The sequence below is a fragment of the Epargyreus clarus genome, unplaced genomic scaffold, assembly GCF_041222505.1.
Source record: "Epargyreus clarus isolate Ecla_fem2 unplaced genomic scaffold, WU_Ecla_fem_2.2 ptg000027l, whole genome shotgun sequence".
Taxonomy (NCBI): domain Eukaryota; kingdom Metazoa; phylum Arthropoda; class Insecta; order Lepidoptera; family Hesperiidae; genus Epargyreus; species Epargyreus clarus.
Window position 1 is genome coordinate 2452921 of NW_027332234.1, and position 27670 is coordinate 2480590.

The following is a 27670-nucleotide window of genomic DNA, read 5'->3' on the forward strand; positions in this document are numbered from 1 at the left end:
GTGGGATTTCCGGGATAAAAACTATCCTATGTCCGTTCTCGGGTCTCAGACTATCTTTGTACAAAATTTCATTAAAATCGGTTCAGTGGTTTAGGCGTGAAGAAAAGACAACCAGACAGACAGACGGACAGACAGACAGACAGACAGAGTTACTTTCGGATTTATAATATTAGTAAGGATAAGGATTGGTATGTAATGGAAACAAAATAAAACCAACAACATTTATACAAAATTTATTTCATTTATAATAAGTGAAGCTAGAGCTTGATAATAAGTATGCAAAATATTTCGGAAATAGGAATACACTGGTGAACATTCTAGAATATTTTCTATATAAGCTCCGGGTGCAGTTTTGTCTTTGAGGACAACAAACAATTTATAAATAAAGGTGAAGTTGATAGCCTTGTGGTATGCAGTACACTTTATTCTCTCTCCACAAAGTTTGTTTAAATAATTCATAAACTGTAAACTATGCTGAAATTCGGCAAACGTGTGAAGTGTATCGCGGTCGAAAACGTGTTGAAGACCTCTTTCTGATAAACAAAACAAATCAATTACAGAATTAGCAGCTTGATTGCATTGTTCATAGGTTAAACTGTTTTTGGTGTACACATCTTTTTCTTTTACATATTGATGATTCATAGAGAGATTACTTCTTTTTATTAAACCAATATTATCTGAAACTGGACCTAGCAAAACATAGGACAAAATAATACAGTAAGTTTCTTTAGTAAAATGCCTGCCTGACTTTGTGCTGTAATATAACAATGTGATTAAAAGGATCCAACAATCTTCCGGGACACCTTCTAGTATTCTCATCTCAAACCCTTGTAGTTGTTCAGTTAAAAAAATTTGAAAATTATCAATAAAATACAATTTATTTTTTAACTTGTGTTTTCCTACTTCCGTAATATTTATTATTTTATTGATGATTGTCGTAACACATGCTCTATGTTTTCTGCCAATAAATGTTACGCCTACTTCTTGCATGTCTGTTAACAAACTCATTCCATAAAGAGCTATATCAATAGCTGACAGCACAGCATCTATCCTACCTTCATCATATATGAGTGATGATCCTGAAAGTATCCCAAATTGCATTAAATTAATAAATGGATTTGCAATTCTTCCAGTACCCACAGCATGTTCAAACCAGTATTGTTCAAATACATAGGTCCTATTAAGAATATGTAGCACAATAGTCATATCCAGAGAAAAAGAAAATAAGCGTCTCCACTCTGCAAATGTATCCAAAAATGCTTTTTGGGTCTCATCTTTTAGATTATCTTTCATATATGTCATAGCACTCTCCATGTCTTGATGCTTCAGCCAACAGTGTGTTTTATGTATATACTGTTCAGGTACACATTGAAATGTGTCAAGGAGCTCATTGTAGACCTCACTGTCTTCGTCAGTAATGGTTAACACCAAACTCATCATGTCATCAGACAATCTTTTCCATACAGTTTCTCTACATACTTTGTGATGGTACATTGAACATGTAATACACTTCTTTTTTGGGTCATACACCAAAGTTTTAAATGGAACAACGGCAACACTGAACAAGGCGTATTCAAAGTTGTTAGTAACAAGTAGACATTTCAATCTTCTTGCCAAGCAAAGGAGGGTTTCTTTGAAATTGTATCTACAAATGTAATATTTGATGCCAAGTTCATTCAATACATCTAAACAAACATCATTGGTGAACAATGGTTCAAAATACTCTGTATCACCTGGTTCGATACCATCAATCCTCGTTAACATCTCCCTATGTACATGTTTTTGCTTCTGAACATCACATATAATGTTCGTAGCACCATTGAATATAACATAGCATTTTATATTGCTTTTGAGGTATTGACTTAGAATATTTCTCAAGTAACTTGCGAATCTGTCATACTCTCCTCCTAAAATATAGGAACATCCACTATTTTTATACATTTGTTTGAAACAACAGCCGTCGATAATTAATGTTGTATTAGATATAGTATGTGATCTAATTAGGTCGAAGTCCTTCATAAATGCTCTTAACAATTTGTACTTCATTTTTGTGTACCTGTAAGCATGAAAAAAATCTATACAATAAAAGTATGATGCAGGAAGCATTTAACAATAATAATATTCTTTATTATACCCAAAAACAATAGAATACAAGAATAAAGGTGATAGAACCCTTTGTGGTTCGACTCCGGCGGCACCACCGCCACACCTATTTCTGCCTAATAACAGTTGTGTTAGGAGCTGCTGTGTTTCGGATTGAAGGGTGTGGTAAGGGAGACAGACTTTTTCGAGGCATTCCAGCTTAGTCCTCAGGGGTAGCGGCGCATCTGTGGGCGACCTCAGGTAGGAATATCTAATCCTATCTGTGGTTGATTACAAATGTCCATGGGCGGCAGTAGCCACTTACCATCAGGTGGACTGCATGCTCGTCTGCTACTTCTATATTATTAAAAAAAAATAATAATAAAAACATACAAATATTGAATGATACAAAAGGCTGCCTTATCGCTAAAACAGCGATTTCTTCCAGGCAACCTGAGGGTTAGGGTTAGGGTTTAGGGGGACATATCGTTTTTACTAGGCATTTTTTAGTAAGTTTAAGGGAACTCCAATAATGTTTCCTGAGAATTCCTGAGAATATGAAGACTCCCAAGTCGAAATTGGTCAGCAATGTGGAATATGACCTACAAGGCTAATCCTTCATGATAATAAAAAGCAGTGATAGCATAGTGGTTAAGAATCTCGGCCTCCCGATCGAGGGGTCCGAGGTTCAAATCCCAGGCGCAAACGCACCAATCGCACCTCTGATTTTTCAGAGTTATGCGCGTATTAGAAATGAATTCCCACTTGCTTAAACGGTGAAGGAAACATCGTGAGGAAACTTATACGTGAGAAATGTTAAAATGTTTTCAAAGGTATGTGAAGTCTATCAATACGCACTTGGCCAGCGCGATAGACTATGGCCTAATCCTTCTCATTCTGAGAGGAGACCCGTGCCCAGCAGTGGGACAGTAATGGGTTGATTAGTAAAACGAGACCTGCGGCCTGCGCACAAGTAATATGTTATAATTACAACTTTACAAGATTATGTATGTGTACTCTATACACGGCGAATCTTAGTAAGTTACGACATAGTGCCATAGTTAATAAATTACAACTCACCTTCACTTTCCAGCAAGTTAACCAAATTCAATGCTTCAGTTATCTGATCTTTACACATTATCATCACATTATTTAAGATTACATAGTTATTATTTATATACTCAACTCAGTCTTCGTCGGATATCCGGTGAATACCCAAACCATAGACAACAGGTACAGGAAAACTATGGTAGGTTTTCGGACACATTCGTTTGTTGTCAGCTTTATGGTTTTTCAATTTCCCCGAGAATTACTTTTCAATTTGTACGTTAATGTAATAAAATAATGATCTTAAAAACTTGATCTTATGTTGTTTATCAATAGTTTTACGATTTTTTTCTTGTTATTATTAGAGATTTGCAATAATATGTCCACTTCTCAGGTAGTTTTGACAACCTAGCAACATTGTATTGCCAATGGCGCCTCAGTTGTAAAAAATACCTAAGTGCAAAATTTTATCAAATGAATTTATCAATATTATAATAATGCCATATTAGGATGAAACTTTAATAAAGTTAAATGATATTCATTTCATTGGCAAATAACATATGTATTCATTTTAAGGTCGTAATCTATATAGGTTTCTATACTCTTTGGTATGGACTACTATACTCTTTGGTCGCAAGTCTTGAAATATGATAATCTATCTCCTGTGAAAAAGACTTCCATGTCAATGTCAAATACAAATTACAAAGTAAGTTTCTCCGCTTCGCGCCATTTTTCGCACGATGTTGAAGTTGAACGTGTTTAGTGTTATTAAATATAATTTTGTTTAACCCGTAACTCATTTTAACGTATAATTATTCAAAATGACTGAAATTGACGAACTAGCACAGTTAGAAGAATTACTGTGTGCTGATATAAGTGAAGAAAGTGCAATCAAGGAGTGCACCACAGCTGTAGAAGTAGATATTTTTAAAAAGGAGAGTAATATCGAAGTGAAGCAAGAAACTGATAAAGCCCTATCATCAGCAATTCACAATGGCGATACTGATTCATCAGACGACGAGGAGAAGCGAAACTACACAGAAAGAAAGTACAGTGACTATGGTACTGAGATAAAGAAAAATTTGGACCACAAGGAACAGGAACAAAGACATAAAAGAATAGAATTTGAAACAAGGTTACGACAAACCAATATTGAAATCAAAGCAGCTCAAAAATCGTCTTTTAAAAAACCGTCGAATCATGCACTCAAAGATACACATGTATTATGCGCACCTGAAATTAAAACAAAAACTGCCACAGACATCTACACCGATCCCGTGTTCGGTATTCGAATAACTAAGCCATTGATATCTAGCACGGCCTTGTTGGATCGCATGCAAGGCAGAGAAGCAGTCAATATGCTAAGAGTCAAGAGGTATGTTGAAAATGAGGATCTATCTAAAGATTGGGTAATAGCTGGTGTCATAGTGAGAAAAAGCTCAGCCAAAAAATCACAGAAAGGTAGCCAATTCCTAATATGGACTCTAAGTGATCTAAAAGATGATCTGAAAACTGTATCAATGTTCCTCTTCCGTAAAGCTTACAATGACTTGTGGAAGACGACAGAAGGCACTGTTGTAGCTGTACTTAACCCAAATGTCCTTGATCGGTCACAAAATAGTGCAGACCAGGCTTGTTTGAGTGTGGACAGCCCAGATCGTGTCATGGTTCTCGGACAGTCCAAAGACTTGGGTATTTGCAAGAGCAGGAAGAAAAATGGAGAGCCATGCACAGCCGTTGTAAACTTAAATCAATGTGAACATTGCATTTATCACATTAAACAAGAATACCAGAAATTTTCCAGGCGACAGGAGTTACAATCCTCTACAATGGGAAAGGGCCTTGTCAATTTGCAAAATAAAGTTTTAGGAAAAAGTACAGTCATTTATGGAGGCAAAGCTTACTCTGCCTTGCCTACCAGCAATCATAAAAAAATTAAAGACAAGGATACAAATAGATTAATGACACTAACAGACTACTACAAATCTGAAGGTGATAAATTAATGACCAATAAAGCACCATATGGAGCTGGCTCTCTGAAAACAAATCCAGGAATATTACATGGATCTCCAACACAAAGGATAAGTGATTCTGAAAGACTTAACAGCTTAACAAATGATAGTTGTAGTGCAAGTACTGTATCAAACTGTAGCCTGGCTGCAAGAGTGGGAAATTCACCTCGATTGGGACAAGGGTTCAGCCTAAAGGGCAGTGGCGTCATAGACCTAAACATGTCATATGGTCAAAAAGCAGCTGAGCGAAGAAAATTAAATGCAATTAAACTTATACAACAGAGTGGAGGTATTTCCAAACTCGATCCAAATAATATTAAAGGTACTGAGACAGGGAAAAAAAGGGCCCTAGATAAGCTTAATGATTCTGGTGGCGATGAAAATGAATCCAAGAAATCTAAACCAAATGAAGAAGTAAAACCAAAGTCAGTCATGTCTGAGAGATTTAAAAAGATATTAGAAGCTACATCTGCCCATCAAAACCTAATTAAGCAGCATGAAGACGATGAACAGGAGAAATATTTCAACAAGCTTGAAAAGAAGGAAGCAATGGAGGAAAAAATGCTGAACACATTCAAAGTTGCTTGTAAAGCAGTGAGATGCATAAAATGCAAATATACAGCATTTTCAGCAGCACAGCGCTGCAAAGACGAGAGACATCCTCTAAAAGTACTTGACACATTTAAAAGATTCTTCAAATGTGCTGACTGCAAGAACAGAACAGTTTCATTGGAACTACTTCCTTTGCATTCATGCAGTAACTGCCGTGGATCCTCATGGGAGAAGGCTCCAATGATACGAGAAAAGAAAGTGACCACTCTTTCTGATGGCTTGTCCATTAGAGGGGAGGAAGAAACTTTTATCGGTGGTCAAATTAATGCAGGAAAAAATATCAATTTGTTGATGCCTGATACTTGACCATTAATCTTTTGATTATTATTACATTTTAGACTGATATATGTTATTAATAACTGTTTTAAAGTTTGACATTTAAATTTTAGATTTTATATTAACTTTATTTGTTTTTTATTGTATTTTAATCAAGGTTTGAATAGGTACTTTAAAGGGTTCAAATAAAAAGCGAGATGAAAATAAAGCATAATATAATTTTTATTATGAAATTTCCAGTCAATAACACTGAACCATTCCATAAAACATGTGTTTACAATTTCATACAAGATTCATTATAGTAATCTTGGAAGTGCGGAACATCTGGGCTTCATACAATTTTTACACAGCCTTCAATAATAAATTACTACATGTTACAAAACAGATCAGTGGAGCTAACAATATAACATGTGACACCAATAACGTAACATGTCATGTCATGTTATGTGTCTTTGTTTTCCAATGTATTTTACAAATCTTTATAGGAGGCAGTGGTCCTCATTATTTCTTAAAAAATCAATGTAACAATTGACGAGTTCTTAAGTAATATAACATTTAAGCAACTGCTAAGGTACTATATTTATATTTTATGAATACTATGATGCGAAATAAAAAAAATGTCAGTCATTCAATGTTTACTCACTAAAATTTCATTATCGTATACGATTCACGCCCTCTAAAATGAACAAGTGATATAAATAAATGCAAACAAACATGAAATAACTTTCGTAATAAAATAGCTATAAAACATCTCTTCTATATTGTATACATTGGTCTTATTGTATTGCTCTCAAAACAGGCACTTATTTACTATGACAACTTGACATTATTTTGACATACTATGGGTATAAAATTTCCAGAACCACTGCCTCCGGGTGCGTTCGTTCAGTAAAAAAATATATAAAAGGCTTCTACGGCGATCATTCCCATTCGGTAGTGGCCGGCGGCTTGGGCGTGAGGTCGTACAGCACGCGAGAGATGCCCGGCACGCTCAAGAGCTCCTTCACCATTCTGTCTACAACCTGAAAATAAATAATGAGGACTAATGCAGAAGTCGTATGGATAGTATACATATAGATATATGAACTATCAGTCGATAGTTGCATAAAAATAACAAAATAGGTGCATCTTACAAGTGTGGTGGTGATATGGTCACTCACACTATAAAGACCTTAATTTTTCCATGAAGTTATTTAGGATTTCTGTAATTTAGTAGGTGAAAAGCATCTTTACTACTTTAATTTCATAAAAAATACACTTGTATAGTCCGCGCGAAAACTGCTAGTTCGCTCCGAATATAGAAACACACTAGCAAATTTCAGATATTAGCGGGACGAAGACATAACGCTCTCGCGCACGGGTACATAGCTGCGTTAGTGTGCCCTTACGTTACGGAGTATATGCTAACTAAACCCGCTCGCAACAACTTCAGAGCGGACTAGAAGTCTGGCGTTATCTATTTTTGGTTCTCTTAAAGCTAGATTGCAATGAGCAATCCACTCACGTCCTGCGGCATGTCGTCAGTGGCGGGCAGCGCGGCGGTGCCGGTCATGAAGTCCGCGGAGAGGAAGGGGCGCAGCACGAGCGAGCGCTGGCAGGACGGCGCGCGCACGGCAGCGTCGCGGTCGAAGTGCACCGGCACCAGCACCACCGGCATCTGCGCGATCCGCGACGCCACGCCGCTGTTCACTAGCACCTTGCGATGTGACACAAACAAATATGATTGACACAAACAATATGACTGTATTTTTTTAAAACACCAATAAAGAATTCGTAAACACACCTTATATTATGAAACGACATCGAAAATAAAGTTATGTATTCTGTAAGTAATTTCTTTAGCTTCACTTGTTTACATGTATGTACGAATGTAATATAATCTCATATTTATATTTCCACCCACTTCCATATATTCAAACAATGTGAAAATAGGACCAGTGATAGTACATTATTCATATTACTTTTATAATTTGAAAAACATATAAAACAACAAATTACTTTCAAAAGATATAAAAATTGATTTTAAGACAAATGACGTCTAATGAATGAAAGTAGAGAACTTACTTTATGAAAGTAAAGAACTACTTTATGTAAGTGATCTCAATATCCTGTACTTCATTTCCTTACCAGCACCTCATTTCGAGATTTTTTTCTCAAGAATGTTATAAAAAAGTTGTACCACAGTAAAAAGTCTAGAATATCTATGGTTCACCATATTATAATGTTATAAATATCTGGATTGTACCTGTGTAGCGAGATCATCTGCTTGACGGATGGTCGAGATGACCTGTTGTGTGAGGAAAGTGGGCGTGATGTCCGTTACTTGCTCCTTAATTAAACCTCCGAAAGCGTAGCAAACCCTGGAAAACAATAATTTATTTTATAATAAAAGTCAATATAAATATTTGTAATTCATATATAGTCTGATTCATAATTAGATGTCCAAAATGTAAACAAAGGTGTTGACCTATCAAGAAAATACGATAGAAATGGTGGTAGTTTCTTATTTTTGTCGATATTAAAGTAATACAACAATAATGAAATAATAATCTAAATAAATTAAGATTAATTCGCATTTTCTAATATTTATATCACCTCAATTTCGTCCCATACAGTAATAATAATAAAAAACAAAGTTTATGGTAGAAAATTAAAATGTGATAATGGTAACACAATCGGAATCCAAGACATTTCTTGTGCTGTCATTTTTAAGTTTCGTAACTGATATTATTAATTTTCGTGATTGTGATCGAATTCGAATGGTTTCTCGTTCACATAACGCGTTTGTTAAATTGTATATATTTGTTAAATTTTCGTTTTTTGTTGAGTTTGTTAAAGTTTTTGTTTCGTGTTAATTTTGACAGTGACATTTCTTTGTTTACATTTTGGACACCTAATTATGAATCAGACTATAGTATGTTTGAAAAATAAATGATATTTTACATTTTTTATAAGTACTCATTCGTTTTTGGGTTAGGTTAGGTATAATACATTCATTGTATTCAGGTATATTAAAGACAAGAAGATTTAGATACAGATAAAAAAAAAAACATTTTAAAATTCCTTAATAAAAATAATGTCAGATGAAAATCACTGAAATGGTCCATCTTGGACCAATGATACAAATGTCATTACTTCTTAGATCTTAAGACAAATTTAAAACTTTAAGCCTCCCGCGTAAATCGGTTATCCAAGGCGGTTTCTAACTTCGCGGCTAGCATCTCCACTTTTTTTAGTTATGTGTGCATACAATAACAAGCAGTTGCACATTAAGCTAGGTGCCTGGTAAGCCAAATCTGCAGTGTACCGCCAGTGTGTTAAGTTTAAGGAGGAGTTAGTGATAAGTGACCCACCTGTTAACGTTGTGGCAGACCCGCGGTATGATCCTTGCGAGGTACTGCATGTCCTTCCAGTCAGGCGGGTAGCGCTCCGTCGATAGCGCCACCGCGTAGCTGTATGTCCTGTGGTCGCCTGACAACGTAAATGTTTTTATAGTTGCACTCAATGTAGTATTTGTAATTATTTAACATGTGATGTACTACGTCACGCTAGGTATGTATGTATCCTTTGGGCAACATTTGAAAGAACTCTAAAAATGAGACAATATTTTTTATCAAATATACGTTATTCGGAAAAATCAGCAAATTATTTGTCTGTAAATAATGTAGTTATATGGTATATACACCCAATTAACACTACCTGAACATAACAATTTGAATCGTATACGAATTTGTACAAGATCTTTGGTACTGGTATACAACCTGAGACTGCCTCGCATTAGATTTCTAATGGATTCCTTAGTGACCTTATCAGCATGTACTTACATATACGTCATACAGCTTCAAAAGATCATTTAAGAAAAGATATTATAAATATATGTTAGTGAAACACCTATTACTCTAATATGTGCCTATCTGACTAATACAGTGTTCCGCAAAGTGTGAACTGCGACACACTGGTGTACCGTGATCATTAGTTGGTGTGCCGCGGAAAAATAAGGTTATCTTATAAATTATTATAGTAAGTAAATAAAGGTAAGTAAAACACCTACACAAATCACGCGAGCGCACAAGCGAGGCGTTTTGCATCGTTCATCTAATTGTTTGGTTTCAATAAATGTTGATTAATATTACTTAAAAAATAATTTTTATTTTGTGGTTTACCTCCAAAAATTTTAGTTTTCCTACCTGTGATGTACCTTGAACACAAAAAGTTTGCAGAACACTAGTCTAATATATAACAGCTATATATCCATCTATTTCTACCTAATAACAGCAGTGTTAGGCGCTGTTGTGTACCAGTTTGAAGGGTGTTGTAAGGGAGACACACTTTTCCAAGGCGTTCCAACTTAGTCCACAGGGGTAGCAGCGCATCTGTGGCCGACCTCAGGTCGGAATATGTAATCCTATCTGGGGTTGATTACAGATGTCCATGGGCGGCAGTAGCCACTTACCATCAGGTGAACTGTATGCTCATCTGCTACTCCTATATTAAAAAAATAAAATAATAGTGACAGTACCTTGCACACCAACAGACCGCACGGGCAGCAGCGTGGCGGCGATGGGCGCGGCGGAGGAGATGCGCTTGAGCTCCGCCTGCTCGGCCGCCGTGCTGGCGTTGGCCACGCGGCCCAGCAGCGCGTGCGACTTCACGCACATCGACGCGTACTCAACCATTATCTTCACTATCACCTGCAAACGGAATAATACTGTTTTTTGTATCATAATCATTTATTACTTTTAAATGTTATTTTTATTTGATATAACAAAAATTTATTATTAGACATCGGGTTATATGCAATTGCATATTCGCATATACAAATGCATAAAACAAGCAAAATAGTACATTACGATACGCGTGACCAAAGTAGCCTATTTTTGCACGGCGTGAAGTTAGCGCCCGAGCGCAGCGAGGGTGCTAAACGCCGTGCAGATAATAGGCTACTTTGGTCACAAGTATCGTATACTATTTTATAGCTCGTGTGACATAAACCCGCTTATACTTGTGAAGAAATATGAAAAAATATGATAATTATTTTGAAACTTATAAATGATTGAAACTAAAAATTATGAACTAAAAAAGCAATAAAAATGTGACACAACCAAAACCATTGAAATTTAGAAAATTTAGTAATTATTCTGCACTTGTGATAAAGACAAATCTAACACACACACACGTCGAAATCTATCAAGCCATTTAGGCTACATACAGGCGTATTAAAGAAACATATGATAAGCAATCACATAATACTAATGAGACAGTAGAAAATCGATTATCCAGATCTTAGTAATAAATATTCGCGATTGTTCGGATTGTGAAACGTGAACAAGTAACTTTGTAATAACCCTTACAGATCAGCCACATTTTGTGTGACTTGTGCATTTAAATTCCGGAAAGTCGCCAAATCGCAACAAAATAGTTACTATAAAAAATAAAAACCCGATTGCTAAAAATATAACCTATGTTATCGCCACAATTTAGACGAATTCAGCGACACATCATGTATCAAAATTAATGAAGTCGTTTGAGTTTGCCAAAGAATGAAAAATACATACGTAACAAACATATAGTCGAAAAACATCACCTTCCTAAATCGGCTTAAATAGCTTTTCTTCATAAACTCAATTATCCAAATTTTCGATAATCCGAATGCCACAAATACGACAACAAATAGGTCGCTTAGTCGAGATTCTACTGGAGTAGTATTATGGCTAATTTTGATAACGATTCCTAATTTAAATATCTCCTACTATGGTGTATAGCGAAAATAAAACAAACACAGTCAAAACAAACAATAAAATTCGATAAAGCCCAATAGTTAGTCTTATAGTGATGCTATTGCTTAGTATGTGCACAATGGCAAAAACATTTATAAATACGTCCAAAATAAAATATTAAAATAATTATAGCTTTAAACAAAATACTCATTACTCACTTTTAATTTTTAAATGGCATTTAAAAGTATGAAACGTTCATAGCTACGTTTATTTTTTTCAACTGTGAGGGTAGTGTATTAATATTCGTACGGTGTAAAAATCGGCTACTTTGGACACAGAAATGCGTGGTTAAAATGCGGGTCTAGGTCACAGAGTGCTATAATAGTACATTACAATACGAGGACGAAAAATTTTTTTCTGACAAGTGTGAGTTTGCAGGCCGAGCCGCAGGCGAGGACTGCAATCACACGAGTCAGAAAAACATTTTTCGTCCGCGTGTTGTATAAAATTTTATATTACGGGGTCGGAAATGGGGGTTTTGCGCACGCGAAGCGTGCGTAAAACGTCCATTTACGCATTGCAGTCCTCGCCTGCGGCTCGGCCTGCAAACTCACACTTGTCAGAAAAAAATTTTTCGTCCTCGTATTGTAATGTACTATTTTTGGCGTTATTGCATATTTTTTTGGTAATTTTTCATTGATAGTGCATATATTAGTAGTTATATGTATTCGGCGTGTTGTTTTTATGGTTCATAACTGTAAGATTACAGTTTAGTGATGCACCATTTGGATAATTTCCCATTTATAAAGTAAACATTTGTAACTTGTAATGGTCATACCCCAACCTGCTTCTCCATTAGGTTCCGTGCGTACACTCAAGTCTCCATAAGATGCCACTTACACATCTAACCTCTCTCCACAAAGCACCATACATACACCTAACCTATCCCCAAAGGCACCGCGCACACAACCAAGCTATCCCCTCAAGGCACCGCGAACACTCAACCTGCGTTCCCACAAGGCACCACACACACACCTTATCCCCACAAGGCACCGCACACCGACACACAAACCGACCTGAGTCTCCGCGAAGTCCCGGTCCGCGTAGGGCTCCTCCTGGCAGAGCACGCGCACGGCGAGGCCGGGCCCCGGGAACGGTTGCCGCTCCACCAGCGCCGGCGGCAACCCCAGCTCGACACCCAATTGCCGCACCTGCACATTTAAAACTTTATTATACCTTAGAAATTGGTACAAACAGCGGACTTTATGCTAGAAGCATTCTTTACTAGTCAACCGGTTCAGCAGAAATTTATGTAAAGGGGCATTTATATGCAAAATAGTAATAAATATATACTTGGAATGAGATCACGTTACGAGCACCGAATAAACGTTCGATATAATTATTATAATAATGTTGCTAATATATGTAATCTGGCAGAATTAATTTTATTATCGAAAAAAGTAATTTGCGAATTTATAATTGATCATAAAATGGCCATGGATTTAATAGCCATGTAAATTCTACTACAAGGAATTAGTATACCCACACTAGTGTGTAATCTTGATGAGTTTAGAAAACATTATGACGCTTTATGTAATATGGTAATGGTAAAGCAAAGACAGTTTTAACTACACAATTTTGTCAATTCCAACTGAGTTCTCTGAGGGTAGCAACATATTTAAGCCGACCTCAGGTAAGACTCTAATCCCATCTTAGGCTGATTAGGATATTTATACTCAGCTGTTGTTACTTATAATCAGGTGCATGCTCATTTGTTACATAATTCCCTACCATCACAGACATCGTCCTAAAAAGTCCTTCAACGGCTTGACGACGCCGCATTAAGTCAGACCTCAGCATACCCTGATCTACAAGGAGTTGGTCTCTCCTGACTACATTATATCACGGCTCTCGCCAACCTCGTCCTTATGAAAGTCCTTCAGCGACGCCAACGACGACGCGGACTCGATCAGGTCCGACCGCATCGGGCCCTGACCCAGAAGGACCTAGTCTCCCCTGACGACGGTACATCGCCGCTGCAACCCACCTCGTCCTTGTGAAAGTCCTTCAGCGGCTCGAGCACGCGGCCGCGCTGACGCAGCCGCCGCACCTGCTCGGTGTCGTTGTGGTGCGTCTTGATGGTCGCCGCGTTGCTCGACGCCAGCGACGACGCGGACTCGATCAGGTCCGGCCGCAGCGTGCCCTGCCCGAAGAACACTTGGTCTTCCCTGACGATTTACCATCATAATATTATTATTATTATTTAATAATATAGGAGTAGTACACGAGCATGTAGTCTATCTGATGGTAGGTAGCTAATGCTATCAATGGACATTTGTAATCAGCCCTACATAGATTTTTGCCTGGGATCGATCATAGATTCGCCGCTACTCCTGAGTAATGTGAAAAGTATATCTCCCTTACCACATATTTAAAACCAGAACAGTGCATGCTTATTTTATAATAGCATCTTAAACATCACTGTATTTTTTTAAATTTCTTAGCCTTTTTAGTTCCAAAGTCCAAAGTTAATAAATAGAATTAAATAATATAGCATTAATTAGGCGACTGTCAGAAAGTTGGTAGCTCATGGTTGTCTGCTGTATCAATGGCATTAATGATTGTGATGCACACGCACTGTAGGTTGAGCAAGCAGATATTAAGTCACTGGTGGTATCGTAGTTTAGTAACGTGGTCTATTTAAACTTCAGGCATCTGCAGTATCAAACGGCATCAACAATCTTGATACATACACACTGTTGGTTGAGCGGGCACTTCTTACGTCGCTGGGCGTATTGTGGTTTAATAACGTAGCCTATACACACTTCAGTTGCCTGGTATGTCAATAGCATCAATGATCTTGATGTATACGCACTGCAGGTTGAGCAGGCTTTGAAGGTGGTAGAACCTTTAGTGGTTCGACTCCAGCGGCACCACCGCCACACCTATTTCTACCTAATAACAGCAGTGTTAGGCGCTGCTGTGTTCCGGTTTGAAGGGTGTGGTAAGGGAGACAAATTTTTCCGAGGCGTTCCAGCTTAGTCCTCAGGGGTAGCGGCGCATCTGTGGCCGACCTCAGGTAGGAATATCTAATCCTATCTGGGGTTGATTACAGATGTCCATGGGCGGCAGTAGCCACTTACCATCAGGTGGACTGCATGCTCGTCTGCTACTCCTATATTATAAAAAAGGCACTGGTGGCCTACACACACTATACTTGCTCACTACATCACTAGCATCAATTCTGTACCAAGCGTGAATAAGTTGACAAGTGGAAAATGCACAATTTTATTGATCTATGTGCATTATTTGTTGAGAATTATTTAAATGTTTACAAGTGGCATGTGTATGTTAAAAATACCCGTTAACTTACCTATTTACTCACCGTATAGGTAATTCAAACAATATTAATGTTTATTATGATTAAAAAATATAAACATATTTGTATAAGTAGGTCGTATCAATATATTCACGCCTGGTACCCAATTATTATTAAACACGGTGTACACTCACTGCAGCTGCAGCTCCTGCATGGCGCCCTCGGCGACGCGCACGAACACGTCGCCGATGATGCGGCGCTTGTCCTCGGGCGCGGCCGCGTGGCACAGCAGCGGCGTGTGCCGCGCGCGCGCGCCGCCCGCGCCCTCGCGCACCACCGTCGTGCCCTGGCGGAACTGCACACGGGGACACACGTTAGCGTTACAACAACTTTTATAATTAAATAACTTTTATAATTAAATAACTTTTATAATTAAATAACTTTTATAATTAAATAACTTTTATAATTAAATAATGTTTATAATTAAATAATAACAGTTTTTGATAAAGGAGCAAGAGTCACGGGGAATTTACATTAGCCACAACAACTTGACAGGTTTTGGGAAAGTGCCGCTCAGGCCCTCGCGCACCACTGTGGTGCCCTGCCGGAACTGAACACGGGGACTCACGTTAGCATTACAACTATTTTACAGGTTTTGGGAAAGTCCGAAAAAAAGAAGAACTTAATATGTTGACCACGATAACTTGACAGTTTGAGTTTGAGAAACTGCGAAAAAAGGTTTATGATAAAATTACGATAAACGGAACGTCGCCCGAAAAAAAAGATCACGTGATATTTAGTAGCGTAACGTAGTACGTAACGCAGCTACGTTAGCGATACGCGTCCTTTAAACGATAAACACTGAAACTTATTTTAATTTTATAACTATATTACAGTCTGAATAGTCATAGCCAGTTAAAAATCTCAGTCTCTCATCCGAGGGGTCCGAGTGTAATTTGGAACTTAAGACGCCCTCATGTAAAACAGGTTTCCTATTATATTAAAGAATTATTGTAAGTATTAATAATAAAGCTTTACTCAAGACAATACACCTTTCAATCGAATCATCAATAATATCACTACATGGCAACCCTACCAGAGATTGAAAATCTATCTTATATTAGGGCATAATAATTCCACACTACACTTCCTCACCAGAATGTTTTCCTTCATCATTAAAGCAAATAATAATACATTTCTATTTTCTACTGTACAAAATATTTATAAAGTACGTAGTTACCTGATGCGATGCATTAACTACATGAAGGCGAACACCGAGCTCGCGAAGGCACCTCTCCACCTTTGCACTTTCATTCTTACGCATAAAACCTGTAAAAGCACCAAATTATTTTACTAACATTAATGGAGAAGTGTCATGAATGATGTAAGTAGAATATGGGATACACTGGCATCAAATGGCACATTAAAAAAAACAAATTAAAATTACACAATTCAGAATTAAAATCTCAAAGCTTTTAGATACTACAGTGAAACTTGGTTAAGTGGGACCTGGATAAGTGAGAAACCTCCATAACTGGAACTCATGCTGAGGTCCCAACACTTTGGCACTGAATTACCTCTGTTAGTGGGACGAGGTAAACCTCTATATCTGGGATTTGTTCTTTCGATTTATCATCATAGTTACCTCTATAACTGAGACAGCAAGTAAATTTTATATGCATAAACCTCTGTAATTGAGATAATATTGTTTGTTTACTCATTCTTATTCTACCCACAAATTCCACACGTAATTCCAAGTACGTAAGTACAAATTTTGAGCTTCAATTACCTTCAGTTTTAGTTTCGCTTTACTATCATACAGATGTTTATTTGAAAAATGTCAAAACGAAAGCTACAATCGTTATCGTTACGTGAAAAACTGAAGTTAATATCCGTTTATGAAAGTGGGAACACACGCGAAGAAGTTTGTGCCGAATTTAATGTGCCAAAATCTATGAGACAGATATTTATTTATACCTGTATATCTGAGACACTGGGTAAGTGGAATACCTCTATAAGTGAAACGACATTGCAGGTCCCTTGATGTCTCACTTAACCAGGTTTCACTGTATATAACCGCATATTGTCAGACCTAAACAATATATTGAATTGAATTAAATATAAATTTTGGTTCTTAGCGTGCATAAGTCAGAGGACGCAATTTTTTTTTTAGATGTTAAGGGTAGATCTGTATGAAGCTAGATCCAAGTTTGTGGGATAACTACTCTTGTATCTCGGCCGCCATCTTAAAAAAGGAGTACGAGTTCTTACGCTCTCTATCCGGCAAACTATTCGTCACACAGAAAAATTGTACGAACAATTTTATTATGTTATCGAATCTTCAACAATACAATTTACACTACATCAGACCAGCATGTATGTAACCCTACACATTAACTGCTAAAAAATAATCGAACAATTCTCACCATTATCAATGTGTAACGCAATAACTTGATCCTCACGTAGGGCAGTTCTGAGTAGCGCCGCGCATACAGTAGAATCCACACCACCGCTTACAAGAACCTGTCAAATAAAAAATATTATAGTATTTTTTACCTTTTACTAACTTCACGCACGGCTGCACGCGCAAAGGGATCCGAGTTCGATCCCCGATCAGACAGATATCTGAATGATGAATTGGGCTTGCTAGAACCAGAGTGGCCTAACTGCATTTTAACGATTTTTGACCTATCTGTATTTTCGTAATTTAAAAATGTTGTATAGTCCGCGTAAAACTTCTAGTCCGCTCTGAATATAGAAATGGATAGCGTCGCCATAGTAAATTGTATGACTACACCTCCTCGCAACAACTTCAGAGCGGACTATACACTTTTACTTTTATCCATATTGTATATCGTTTTTTGTAGTTAGGCTACTCTGGTTCTAACAGCCTCAATTTATCTATCTATTCTGGAGTTATGTATTCGTCTTTGTATGTGTTCATGACATTCACGACACAGGAAATCCTATTTTGGGGCAATAAGCGTTTTTTTAATGGAATATATTTATGCAAATTTGTTATAATCGGTTTTCGTGCAGTATTTTATAAGACACTAAGACTTAAATTTAAAATCTAAATTGTAATAGACAAATTGTTTGAATTAATAAATATTTGGAATAGATGCTCGTTTATATTATTCGTCGTATTTTATTCAAGAGATGAACAGACACACTTTTATTTAAACCGGCTATTTTATGCAACATACTAATGCGATTACGATAATAGTATTGTCGACTTACCCTGAAGAAAACACCTGCAGCTTTAACTCATGTACATTGTTAAGTAATAGATTGCTATTAGAATTAATATTCTTACGACAGATTGGTAAATCAAGCGTAAAATTAAGAGAAAAGTTATTATGTAGTCATTAAACTAGCTTTCTTTTATTGTCAGTATTTACCAAAATGTGGAATTAGAGATAAATCGATTATAATACATTCACGACTGCGTGATGAAGCACGTCTAGTACTCAGCATCCCGGCTTCGAGACCCCGCCCGGCATACAAGTAATAAATTTTAGATATCTGTTCTAGGCATTTATATACTTGTACGTGTTTATCCATGGCATCCACAAGTAGTAAATATAGTCGTAGTGTATATTTGTCTATACGCTATACAAATTAATTGTTTGGTTAAAATATCGAATTGACAACAAAATTTATTGACCATCCACTAAAACCTATATATTACATATTAATAACATACCCATTATAAATCACCATGATTTATAATGAGTATCATATCGTATGTACGTTAACCATTTAACGGAAATACATATTAACAAAACACCCATATTTTTAAAAATTATCAAATAAAAATCAATCAAAAGTACGAGACTCACCAAAACTTTCTTATCGCCTACAGTGTCCCTAATGTATTGCACGCAGGACTCGCGCCGCGAGCGCAGCGTGAACGTGCGCGACAGCCCCGCGATGTCGAACAGGAAGTTGGACAGCATCTGCTTGCCCTTCGGAGTTAGGTCCACCTGGGAACAAGGGTTTTATGCACGTGTACTATAGATTACATTTTTTAAATGAAATAAATATGTGACTCTTTTGATTTTTGTGGTAAATACTTTTGAATTAAGTAACAACACTGAAAATACCATTTAAGGCATCGAAAGAAGCAAAATATATTGACAGAATATTCGAAACGAATTATTGACTTTGCATATAAAGTAGTATATCAAAAATATTGTTGTGTCAATAATTTAATTATATTCTCCACTTAATATATTTTTAATAGTGAGAGCTGAAATTCACAAACAATAATTTCTATTCCAATTTGTATACGGGTTAGATATCTATATGTTTTAATTTAAGATGAGACTAAAAAATACAAAAGTAATAAACATTGTTAGTAACAATTTCTTTTCACTACTAATATTCCATTGAATTAAATCTACAAAAAACTTTATATCACACAATAAAGAATCAAAAATCTGGGACAAACAGAGATTAGATACACAATCATACATACCTCTGGATGGAACTGCACACCATAGAGCCTCATTTGCTCGTTGTAGATGGCTGCGATGATCTGATTTGAAGAGTGCGCACCAATGCGGAACCTGTCGCCAACCTTCTGGACGCTGTCGCCGTGTGTCAGCAGAACTGGCTGCAGTTTCTCTAAACGACTGCAAATGAAAATTACCTGGTTTATTGTCTATTTGATATTATGTGTTTATGTCAGACATAAAGTGATAACATTGCCTTCGATGGACATAATAATATGTAATCAACCGCAAATAAAATTTGATCCCTAGATGAGTTTACACTACAGAAAAAATGCTATTCTAAAGGGTGTCTTATTTAGCTCCTTGTGTAATTTTTGCCAGTTCATACCCTTCAAACCATAACACAGCATAATGTAGAACGACCGTGCCACCTACTCCATATTCTACTCCTTCTATTATTACGAGTACGTGGTCTCTCCTCATCTCTCCTACATTAATCAATTATTATTGGTGGACGACAAGTATACCTAAATCAATAATTCTTCAACCTACGAATAAGACCCCATTATATCTTCAGACATAGAACATATCAGACACGACCCGTTTCAGGCAAGATCATATTTTTCTATACGTAAATAAAGAAATGTCAATATATTGTAATAGCAGAGTACTTTTTTCGGATGGCGCCTACCTCGCTCTATATCTGTATATGTAAATGAACCCTTAGACGTGATCTCTATTCATATTAACATCGTACATTAATTAACATAACAATATTGCGTATGTACCGTGTGTATGACATTTAAATATGTATTGAAAATCATAATTGAATTCGGCAGTTATTGTGAAACATGCAAGAATTAAGGTTAAACAAACGCCGCCTAGTTCAATGGATATTTCGAGGCATATATACAGGGTGAATTTTTAAAACGGGCCTTCAGGGCCAAATCCGAAACTATAAGGATTAGCGAAAAATGCTGAAAGGAGTTACGAGGCCGATTTTGATAAAAACTAAAACTGCAGCATTACTTTTTTAAAATAACTTTTTCCCTAGCCGGGAATCGAACGAGTTCATTTTAAAAAAAATTACACCCTCTATATTATTCCACTATCTGATAGTGTTGCTTATAAGGATCAAAATCTGGGAAGTAATGATAAATGACAAACTAAAGGAAAAGCCTCAATTTTGAGAAAATACATAATTTTTCATATTAATTTGGCAGTTAAGTTTCCGCCATTCATCAATTTAAACATTTCACGTATTAACAAATTTTTTTGGCTCAATATTTAAAATCATTCGAACTGACGTTTGGTTCTCCAAGAATTTATATTTTTATGTCCGACTTAGTTAAGGTTATTTTAGGACCATTATAATAGATTCAACTTGCTATGGGCGGAGTTTATTTAAATACAGATGTAAAGTTGACAATTTGCGAGAAAGACTTTTGCGAGTCAAATCCGAGTAATTACTAAACAAAAAAATATAGAAAATCATAATTAACGTTGAAACAAAGTTGTAAGTTATCTACTTTCATTAAAAAATAAATCCTAAAAACGGCGGTAACTTATTTGCCAAACTATTATTTTCTCATACTAGGCCGTATGTCATGGTCATAACATCGAATAATTAGTTGATTAACCAACAAATTCTTCAATGGTATGACTTATGTATGTTTCTGAAGAATTATACATAAATCATTTGTTATGTATAATCCTTAAGGATTAGTATGCCAATGTATGGAAAAATATGTATTTTCTTCTAAATTTTCCTTTTGCTTTAATTTGTCACATAACATTACTTCCCAGAATTTGGTCCTTATAAGCGACACTATCAGATGGTGGAATAATATAGAGGATGTATTTTTTTTTAAAATGAGCTCGTTCGATTCCCGGCTAGGGAAAAAGATATTTTAAAAAACTAATGATGCAGTTTTAGTTTTTATCAAAATCGGCTTCGTAACTCCTTTCAGCATTTTTCGCTAATCCTTATACTTTCGGATTTGGCCCTGAAGGCCCGTTTTAAAAATTCACCCTGTATATTTACTTTATAGGTAACATTTGTCCTTGACCCGAAAACCTGTCTTACTATTTTTGTCGTAGATGAAGCAACGTAGACGATAAAATTAAAACGAATATGCTGATACCTAATTTAATATTCTTTATAATAAAATGTGAAATATAAAAAATAATAGAATTACCTACTATTTTTTATATTTATGTCACCCATGGACACCTATAATCAACCCCAGATAGGATTAGATTCCTACCTGAGCTCAGCCATAGACGCGCCACTACCCCTGAGGGCTAAGCTGGAACCCCTCAGAAAAGTACGTCTCCCTTACCACATGATTTAAACCAGAACATAGCAGCCCTTACCACCGCTGTTATTAGGCAGAAATAGGTCTGGCCTTCTTAGTCGAACGACAAATGGGTCTACCACCTTTAAATGTTAAATAATGTCGAGAATATTACATACTGGAACAACGGACACGTGGTCTCCACTTCCACTTCGTACTGGCCGTCCTCGCGCGCGTCCTTACGGAGCACTGAGCCGCCGAACTCTTTATTCAACATCTGCATACCGTAGCATATACCTGGTTAACAGAATTGTCAAAAGAATTAAAACATTTTTCATACAGAATAAAATTATGTAACGACAGTTTGAACGTTATTAAGTAGTGGAGTAAACGAACTTTATTACGCTCGTGTTTATTGTATTGTTGTTGTTTTATTAGTAGTAAAATTCAAATAATATAGAAATAATTATGAGATATGTACAGTAAATGATTTAAATGCTTGTAGCGCCCAAGAAGTTACCCAATTAAGTGTGAATTCTCCCTTTCCAGATTTTATTTACGCTACAAGCTTTCAAAGAAGACAACAGAAAAATAGATCACGTCTCCATTAACTGTAATAATGATAACTATTGGACAATAATTAAATACGAGTAATGCCTTATGTTCAGTAGTTACAATTTCTCGTATCAGTATTAAACTACAATAAAAATACTGTACATTGACAGGCGCAGATGTAAGAGCAATAAAAGGTAGCCGACAATCTGTTTGATACTACAATAGTAAACTATAAGTAACCACAAGTGAACAAGTGCAGATTAGTATACTAACATTCTGACCGGATGTTATATGTACATATTTGTAATCAAGACACACTGTGGCACTTCATCTAAATATTTAGACTTTCGACTTTAATAACATCGTCTAATCCAGATTGGTAGACAATTTTCGCCTTTCAAAATATTATGTTGAACTCTCGACTCCCAAAGAGGTAGGTTTATTTGTAAAGTATTATTTTTGTTATGGCAAGGAATTTCTATACTATAATAGATATATACGAGTATCTATAATCGTTTCGAAAGATTTATGGGTCGTTTTATTGTCACGCGGGCCTGCGTGTCTCACCGCATGTGTATTAATATTAACCCTCTGCGGTTTTTCCGTGCGTGTAACTTAGTACACTAAATGTAACAATAAGACAATAGAATGAGAGGTACGTACATTCCGCACACGGGCATTAAACAGTGTGATAGTAAAAAGATCCTAAAAGGGCGTGTCCGAAATCCTTACCAGTGCTAAGCGCGCCTGTGTTCCGGTTTGAATGGACATACTTATCCGAGTCGTTCCAACTTAGTTCTCAAGAGTAGCGGCGCATCTGTGGCCGACTTCAGTTAGGAAACTAATCTTATTTAGGGTTGATCACATATATTCATGGGTGACAGTAGCCACTTTCTATCAAATAGACTGCGTGCTCATATTCCACTTTTATATAATAAAAAAGACATTTTTACTGGATTCTTACCTAAAACCGGCAATCCAATCTTGAATATATCTGCATCGTATCTGGGCGCGTCTTCTGCGTACACAGAGTTTGGACCTCCTGAAATTATGATGGCTCTGTAGCCGTTCTCCTTCAGGTGGTACGCTGGTGTGTCCAGAGGCAGTATGTCCGATTCCACGCACAGTTCGCGTACCCTTCGGTCTATGACCTGCCGACAAAAGTTGATAAAAGTGGATTATTGTGATTGAAAACAAAATTTCTCAAGATGTGTGGCGTCCACCAATACGCATCCAACACGGTAGACTGTCGAATTCACTCCGTGAGGATGGGTCAAGCAGTGGACAGTAATGAGTTGATGACTACTCTCAAATGGCTCGTTAATTATAAAGTGATGCTATGAATGTATAAAAAAGCACACAACATTAGAAATACTTATAAAGTACACCATAGCTTTCTATCTATCTTACTAAAACTTCAGAGCATTGAAAAACGGTAGGACAACTATATTACCTTTCCATACTGGGAGCCCGCGTCCAATATGGCGACTTTGTCTCGGCCGAGGGCGGCTCCGTTAGTGCCCCGGTACTGTCCATCAACGCTGGCTGTGTGCATCTCGCCGACTCGCCAGCAGCACTGCATGCAACAAAATTATGCATCTTAACCATACTTATCATATATATAAAATTCTCGTGTCACAATGTTAATTACCGTACTCCTACAAAACGGCTTTACCGATTTTCACCTAATTTTATATGTATATTCAGTAGGTCTGAGAATCGGCTACTACCTATTTTTCATACCCCTAAGTGATGAGGGTTGTTCATCCTAAACATTTTTTTTATTTGCATATAAATATGCCATAGCATCACAACATTTGCCGGGTCAACTAGTATTAGATAAAAAAATATATTCTTATAAATAAAGCACTGGAAATGTTGGAACTAAAAAGCAATTATAAATCCTATGATTTGGATACATTCTAAATGTATATATCAGTAATCATCTACTTGTCATTTTAAGATAAAAGATCCCAAGTTTTAGTAGTGTGTGACATACTTGTTGGCCTTGGCTTGCCTAGTAAAATCTCAATACTAGGAGCCTAGACTAATTATAAGATTTCCAAACATAAATTATACAACGGAAATTATAAAATTGCATGAAATATACTTAAATACTGTATTTTCACCACACTTTTATTAGCTTGACCTGTATGTATGTCCGTTACATACAACAAATTGTTTGAGCTCACTTTTTACCCACTTTGAACGGCCCAATTAATTTAATATTTTCAGCAATTATCAAGAACTGATACACGCAATACATAATTTTAATAACGTTATCCCATCCTCCTCATCAGGATCGTCAGGAATCAGGATTAACGATTTTCCTTGTGCAATTTTAGCGTGGTTTTTAGTTTTTAAACTATTATTATTAATATTGATATACAACTCTGAACCACATTCATTATGTTGAATCATTAATTGTCATTACTACGGCTTCTTAATCTTTTAAGTCTTTACAAAACTGAACAAGCTGTTTTTAATCTTTGTTCATTTTCTGTCAGTTTTAATTAACCTTTAACTGCAAGCCCATAAGATCTACTATAACCACCGCCTTGCCCGAACTTGTAGTCTTATTGAAAGGAGACCCGTACCCAACAGAAACAGTAATTGTTTAATGTATAGATTGTTTATACACCTTTGCATAGTAAAGCCACAACACGCAACTTAAACCATAACATATGACTTTATCAATGGAGCGGGAAATTAAATAATAAGAAATATATGCTTGCCAAGTTTTTGTCCCTTATGAGGATAATATGTAGTATAGTATGACCTGTAGATTATAATAATTAAGCTAACTTATTTCCTACTTTAATTAAATTTATCTTATCATATTTCATACAACTACACTATTTCAAAAGTGTTTCTTTACTTATTCAGTTTATAAGTCAAGTAAACCCTACCATTTTTTATATAAAATGCATAAATAAATAGTTGTTGTTACACAAAATTTTATATTTTTGCCACCAAACATTGACATACATTTCGTGGTTATATGTTTTATGTTACCTTTTTCACATGCTCTACAGTACCTTTGTTAAGAAACTCTTGAAACCAAACATCACAATGGAGAGAACACAAAAAACAGTACAGGACCAACAAAAATGACATTTTCACTGTCACAATGCACAAGTCATCCACACAATGCCGCACCGTCACTAAGAATAAATCCCAAGTTTATTGTATAAGAAGAAAGAAAACCCTACAGTTATACACAATTACAATATGATATAAAAGAGATGAAAATATCACTGATACAACGATGTTGTGAACACATTTCAGAGGGCAGTATGAATGGTTATAAATAGAAAGCATCCCACATGTCATGATGTTTAAAGCAAGCGTTATACACACATAATACACAGTGATGCGTGATCATGCGTTATGGCTCTCAGTGACATACTATTTGATAACACATCACTTTTAAGGCATCTTCTCTACTGTGATTTTTTACATGTACACTTTACAGTAGCACTTTCTATCTATCACTTGAATAAATATATTTGTAAGCACTATTTCTGATATGTATTTTTTATATATAATAGCTTTTTATTAAATTTATGTTATATCTTTAAAAGTTTACTCTTTAAGCTTTAGTCTTCTTTGTAATCAATTCAATAAAATGTACATAAAATAACATACATTGCTTTGAAATTATAATTCCACTTCATATTTATTCCAATATGAGCACTTATAATATGAAAGCATAGAAATGGAAAGTATTTGGGAACTTTAAAATATGAATGAAATGTACATATATACACTCTTCATAGTATACTTATTCAATTTTTTTCTATTTATACCATAATTAATCCAAAATAACAGAATAATGGCTTACGTTATATGCAAATTTCACATGTATAATATCAATAGTATTTTATGTTCTTCTGTTAATGTAGTGAGATATGCAGAGAATATTAGCCTTCAAAAAATAAGTTCAGTGAATAAATTTACAAAATAACTAAAAAGTTTCATTCATAACTTGACAATTGGATTTTATCTACTTAGCATGGTCTTATAAGATTTAGATATTAACTGTATTAATTTAAAAATTCTGGTAGTAAATTCTGGTTTTTAATTGAAATCCATTTAGATTTAGATGGGCATAACTTATAGAAGAGACACAATTTTATTGTGTCACTTCAATTAACGGACGAACTATAATCATGAATATTTATAATTAGATCACATTTTATCATATAAGAAAAGGTTATATTATGGTTATCACAATCACTTATGATGAAACTCTTAACATATAAATAAAATATATGTTATGATGTAAGATTATACGTAAATTAAATCAACCATCTAATGCGAATGTTTAAAGAATTTAACATGGACAAAGATTTTTACGAACCTTTTTTGGTATACAAAACATAGCGGATGTAGATACGCACTCATCTGGACATCATGGACATTCTTGAGATGAACGAGATATAACGATAACAAAACAGATAACAATAAGATAATCCTAAGCATTTTTTCACACGAGATGCATAGCGCAAATGTACAACGTACCGGGATTCGTACGACATCGTGCCTTCTCACCAACTACCAAATAAAAGACTATTTTCGCACAATCTTTTGACCGTTTACAAAGTTTACAACTTTTGAAGTCATAATGTACATCGTCTGATATAATACACGGATCCAATATAATGAGAATCGCGAGTAAAACCGGGCTATGACATTACTTACATTCTGGGTCACGATGAGAGTCGGAAAATTTAATTGCCTTCAGTACACGTTGACATGAAACTTACATTGAAATTTATTGTTTTAAAGTCTTACCTAAAAGAAAATATTCAAGTTTTCAGAAGATAATATTCATGAATAACACGAATAAATGTGGTTCTCCATTCAGTACTACGAATACAAAATTTGACTACTGATTTCTTCCACCAGATGGCGGTAGAGGTAGTCAAGTCATCTGCCATTGCCAGTTTTGTCAATGTAAAAACAAAAAGTTTTTATCATTAATCTTTCACCTGAAAAATAATTCATTTTATAAGCAAGTGTAAAGTGAAAATTTATTTCATTTTACATTTTTTTGATGATGATAAATTAACGCCTCCACGCTATAACCAAATGTATAAAAATTGTACCGATAATCTTTTTCTGAAGTTAAAAAAAAATATAACCATTTTAAAAATCAATTAGATATAATACAAAAATAATCCAATATTATAAAAATCAATTATTTTGTCATATTGTATTAAGTATTGTTGTATTAAGACTTGTAAGTCTGTTATATAGAGTACTCTGTTAGGATTATAGGTAATCTGTGGTA

The 27670-nt window shown here is 35.7% G+C and overlaps 3 protein-coding genes across 6 annotated transcripts; 1 reads left to right on the top strand and 2 right to left on the bottom strand.

Moving 5' to 3' along the window:
* Positions 1-220: 220 nt before the first annotated feature.
* Positions 221-3535, bottom strand: LOC140753950 (uncharacterized). Of its 2 annotated transcripts, none has more exons than XM_073088808.1 (2): positions 3269-3535; positions 221-2056 (listed from the first exon to the last, which is right to left on the bottom strand). In XM_073088808.1, the coding sequence occupies exons 1-2, from the start codon at positions 3304-3306 to the stop codon at positions 223-225; spliced, it is 1872 nt and encodes a 623-aa protein (XP_072944909.1). In that variant the 5' UTR covers positions 3307-3535; the 3' UTR covers positions 221-222. The 2 variants fall into 2 exon arrangements, with proteins under 2 accessions (XP_072944909.1, XP_072944910.1); XM_073088809.1 differs by lacking the exon at positions 3269-3535 and adding an exon at positions 3163-3252.
* Positions 3536-3832: 297 nt separating this feature from the next.
* On the top strand, positions 3833-6869 carry Mcm10 (minichromosome maintenance 10 homolog). Its single transcript, XM_073089141.1, has one exon. The coding sequence runs from the start codon at positions 3951-3953 to the stop codon at positions 6057-6059; it is 2109 nt and encodes a 702-aa protein (XP_072945242.1). The 5' UTR covers positions 3833-3950; the 3' UTR covers positions 6060-6869.
* Positions 6870-6872: 3 nt separating this feature from the next.
* On the bottom strand, positions 6873-27309 carry bur (GMP synthase burgundy). Of its 3 annotated transcripts, none has more exons than XM_073089138.1 (16): positions 27172-27309; positions 23828-23950; positions 23339-23525; positions 21999-22116; positions 19546-19702; positions 18908-19051; positions 17492-17588; positions 16306-16394; positions 15260-15420; positions 13794-13974; positions 12823-12957; positions 10549-10720; positions 9383-9500; positions 8275-8389; positions 7534-7725; positions 6873-7051 (listed from the first exon to the last, which is right to left on the bottom strand). In XM_073089138.1, the coding sequence occupies exons 2-16, from the start codon at positions 23927-23929 to the stop codon at positions 6950-6952; spliced, it is 2070 nt and encodes a 689-aa protein (XP_072945239.1). In that variant the 5' UTR covers positions 23930-23950; positions 27172-27309; the 3' UTR covers positions 6873-6949. The 3 variants fall into 3 exon arrangements, with proteins under 3 accessions (XP_072945239.1, XP_072945240.1, XP_072945238.1); XM_073089139.1 differs by having other exon boundaries at positions 27079-27251; XM_073089137.1 differs by lacking the exon at positions 27172-27309 and adding an exon at positions 25413-25630.
* Positions 27310-27670: the final 361 nt, after the last annotated feature.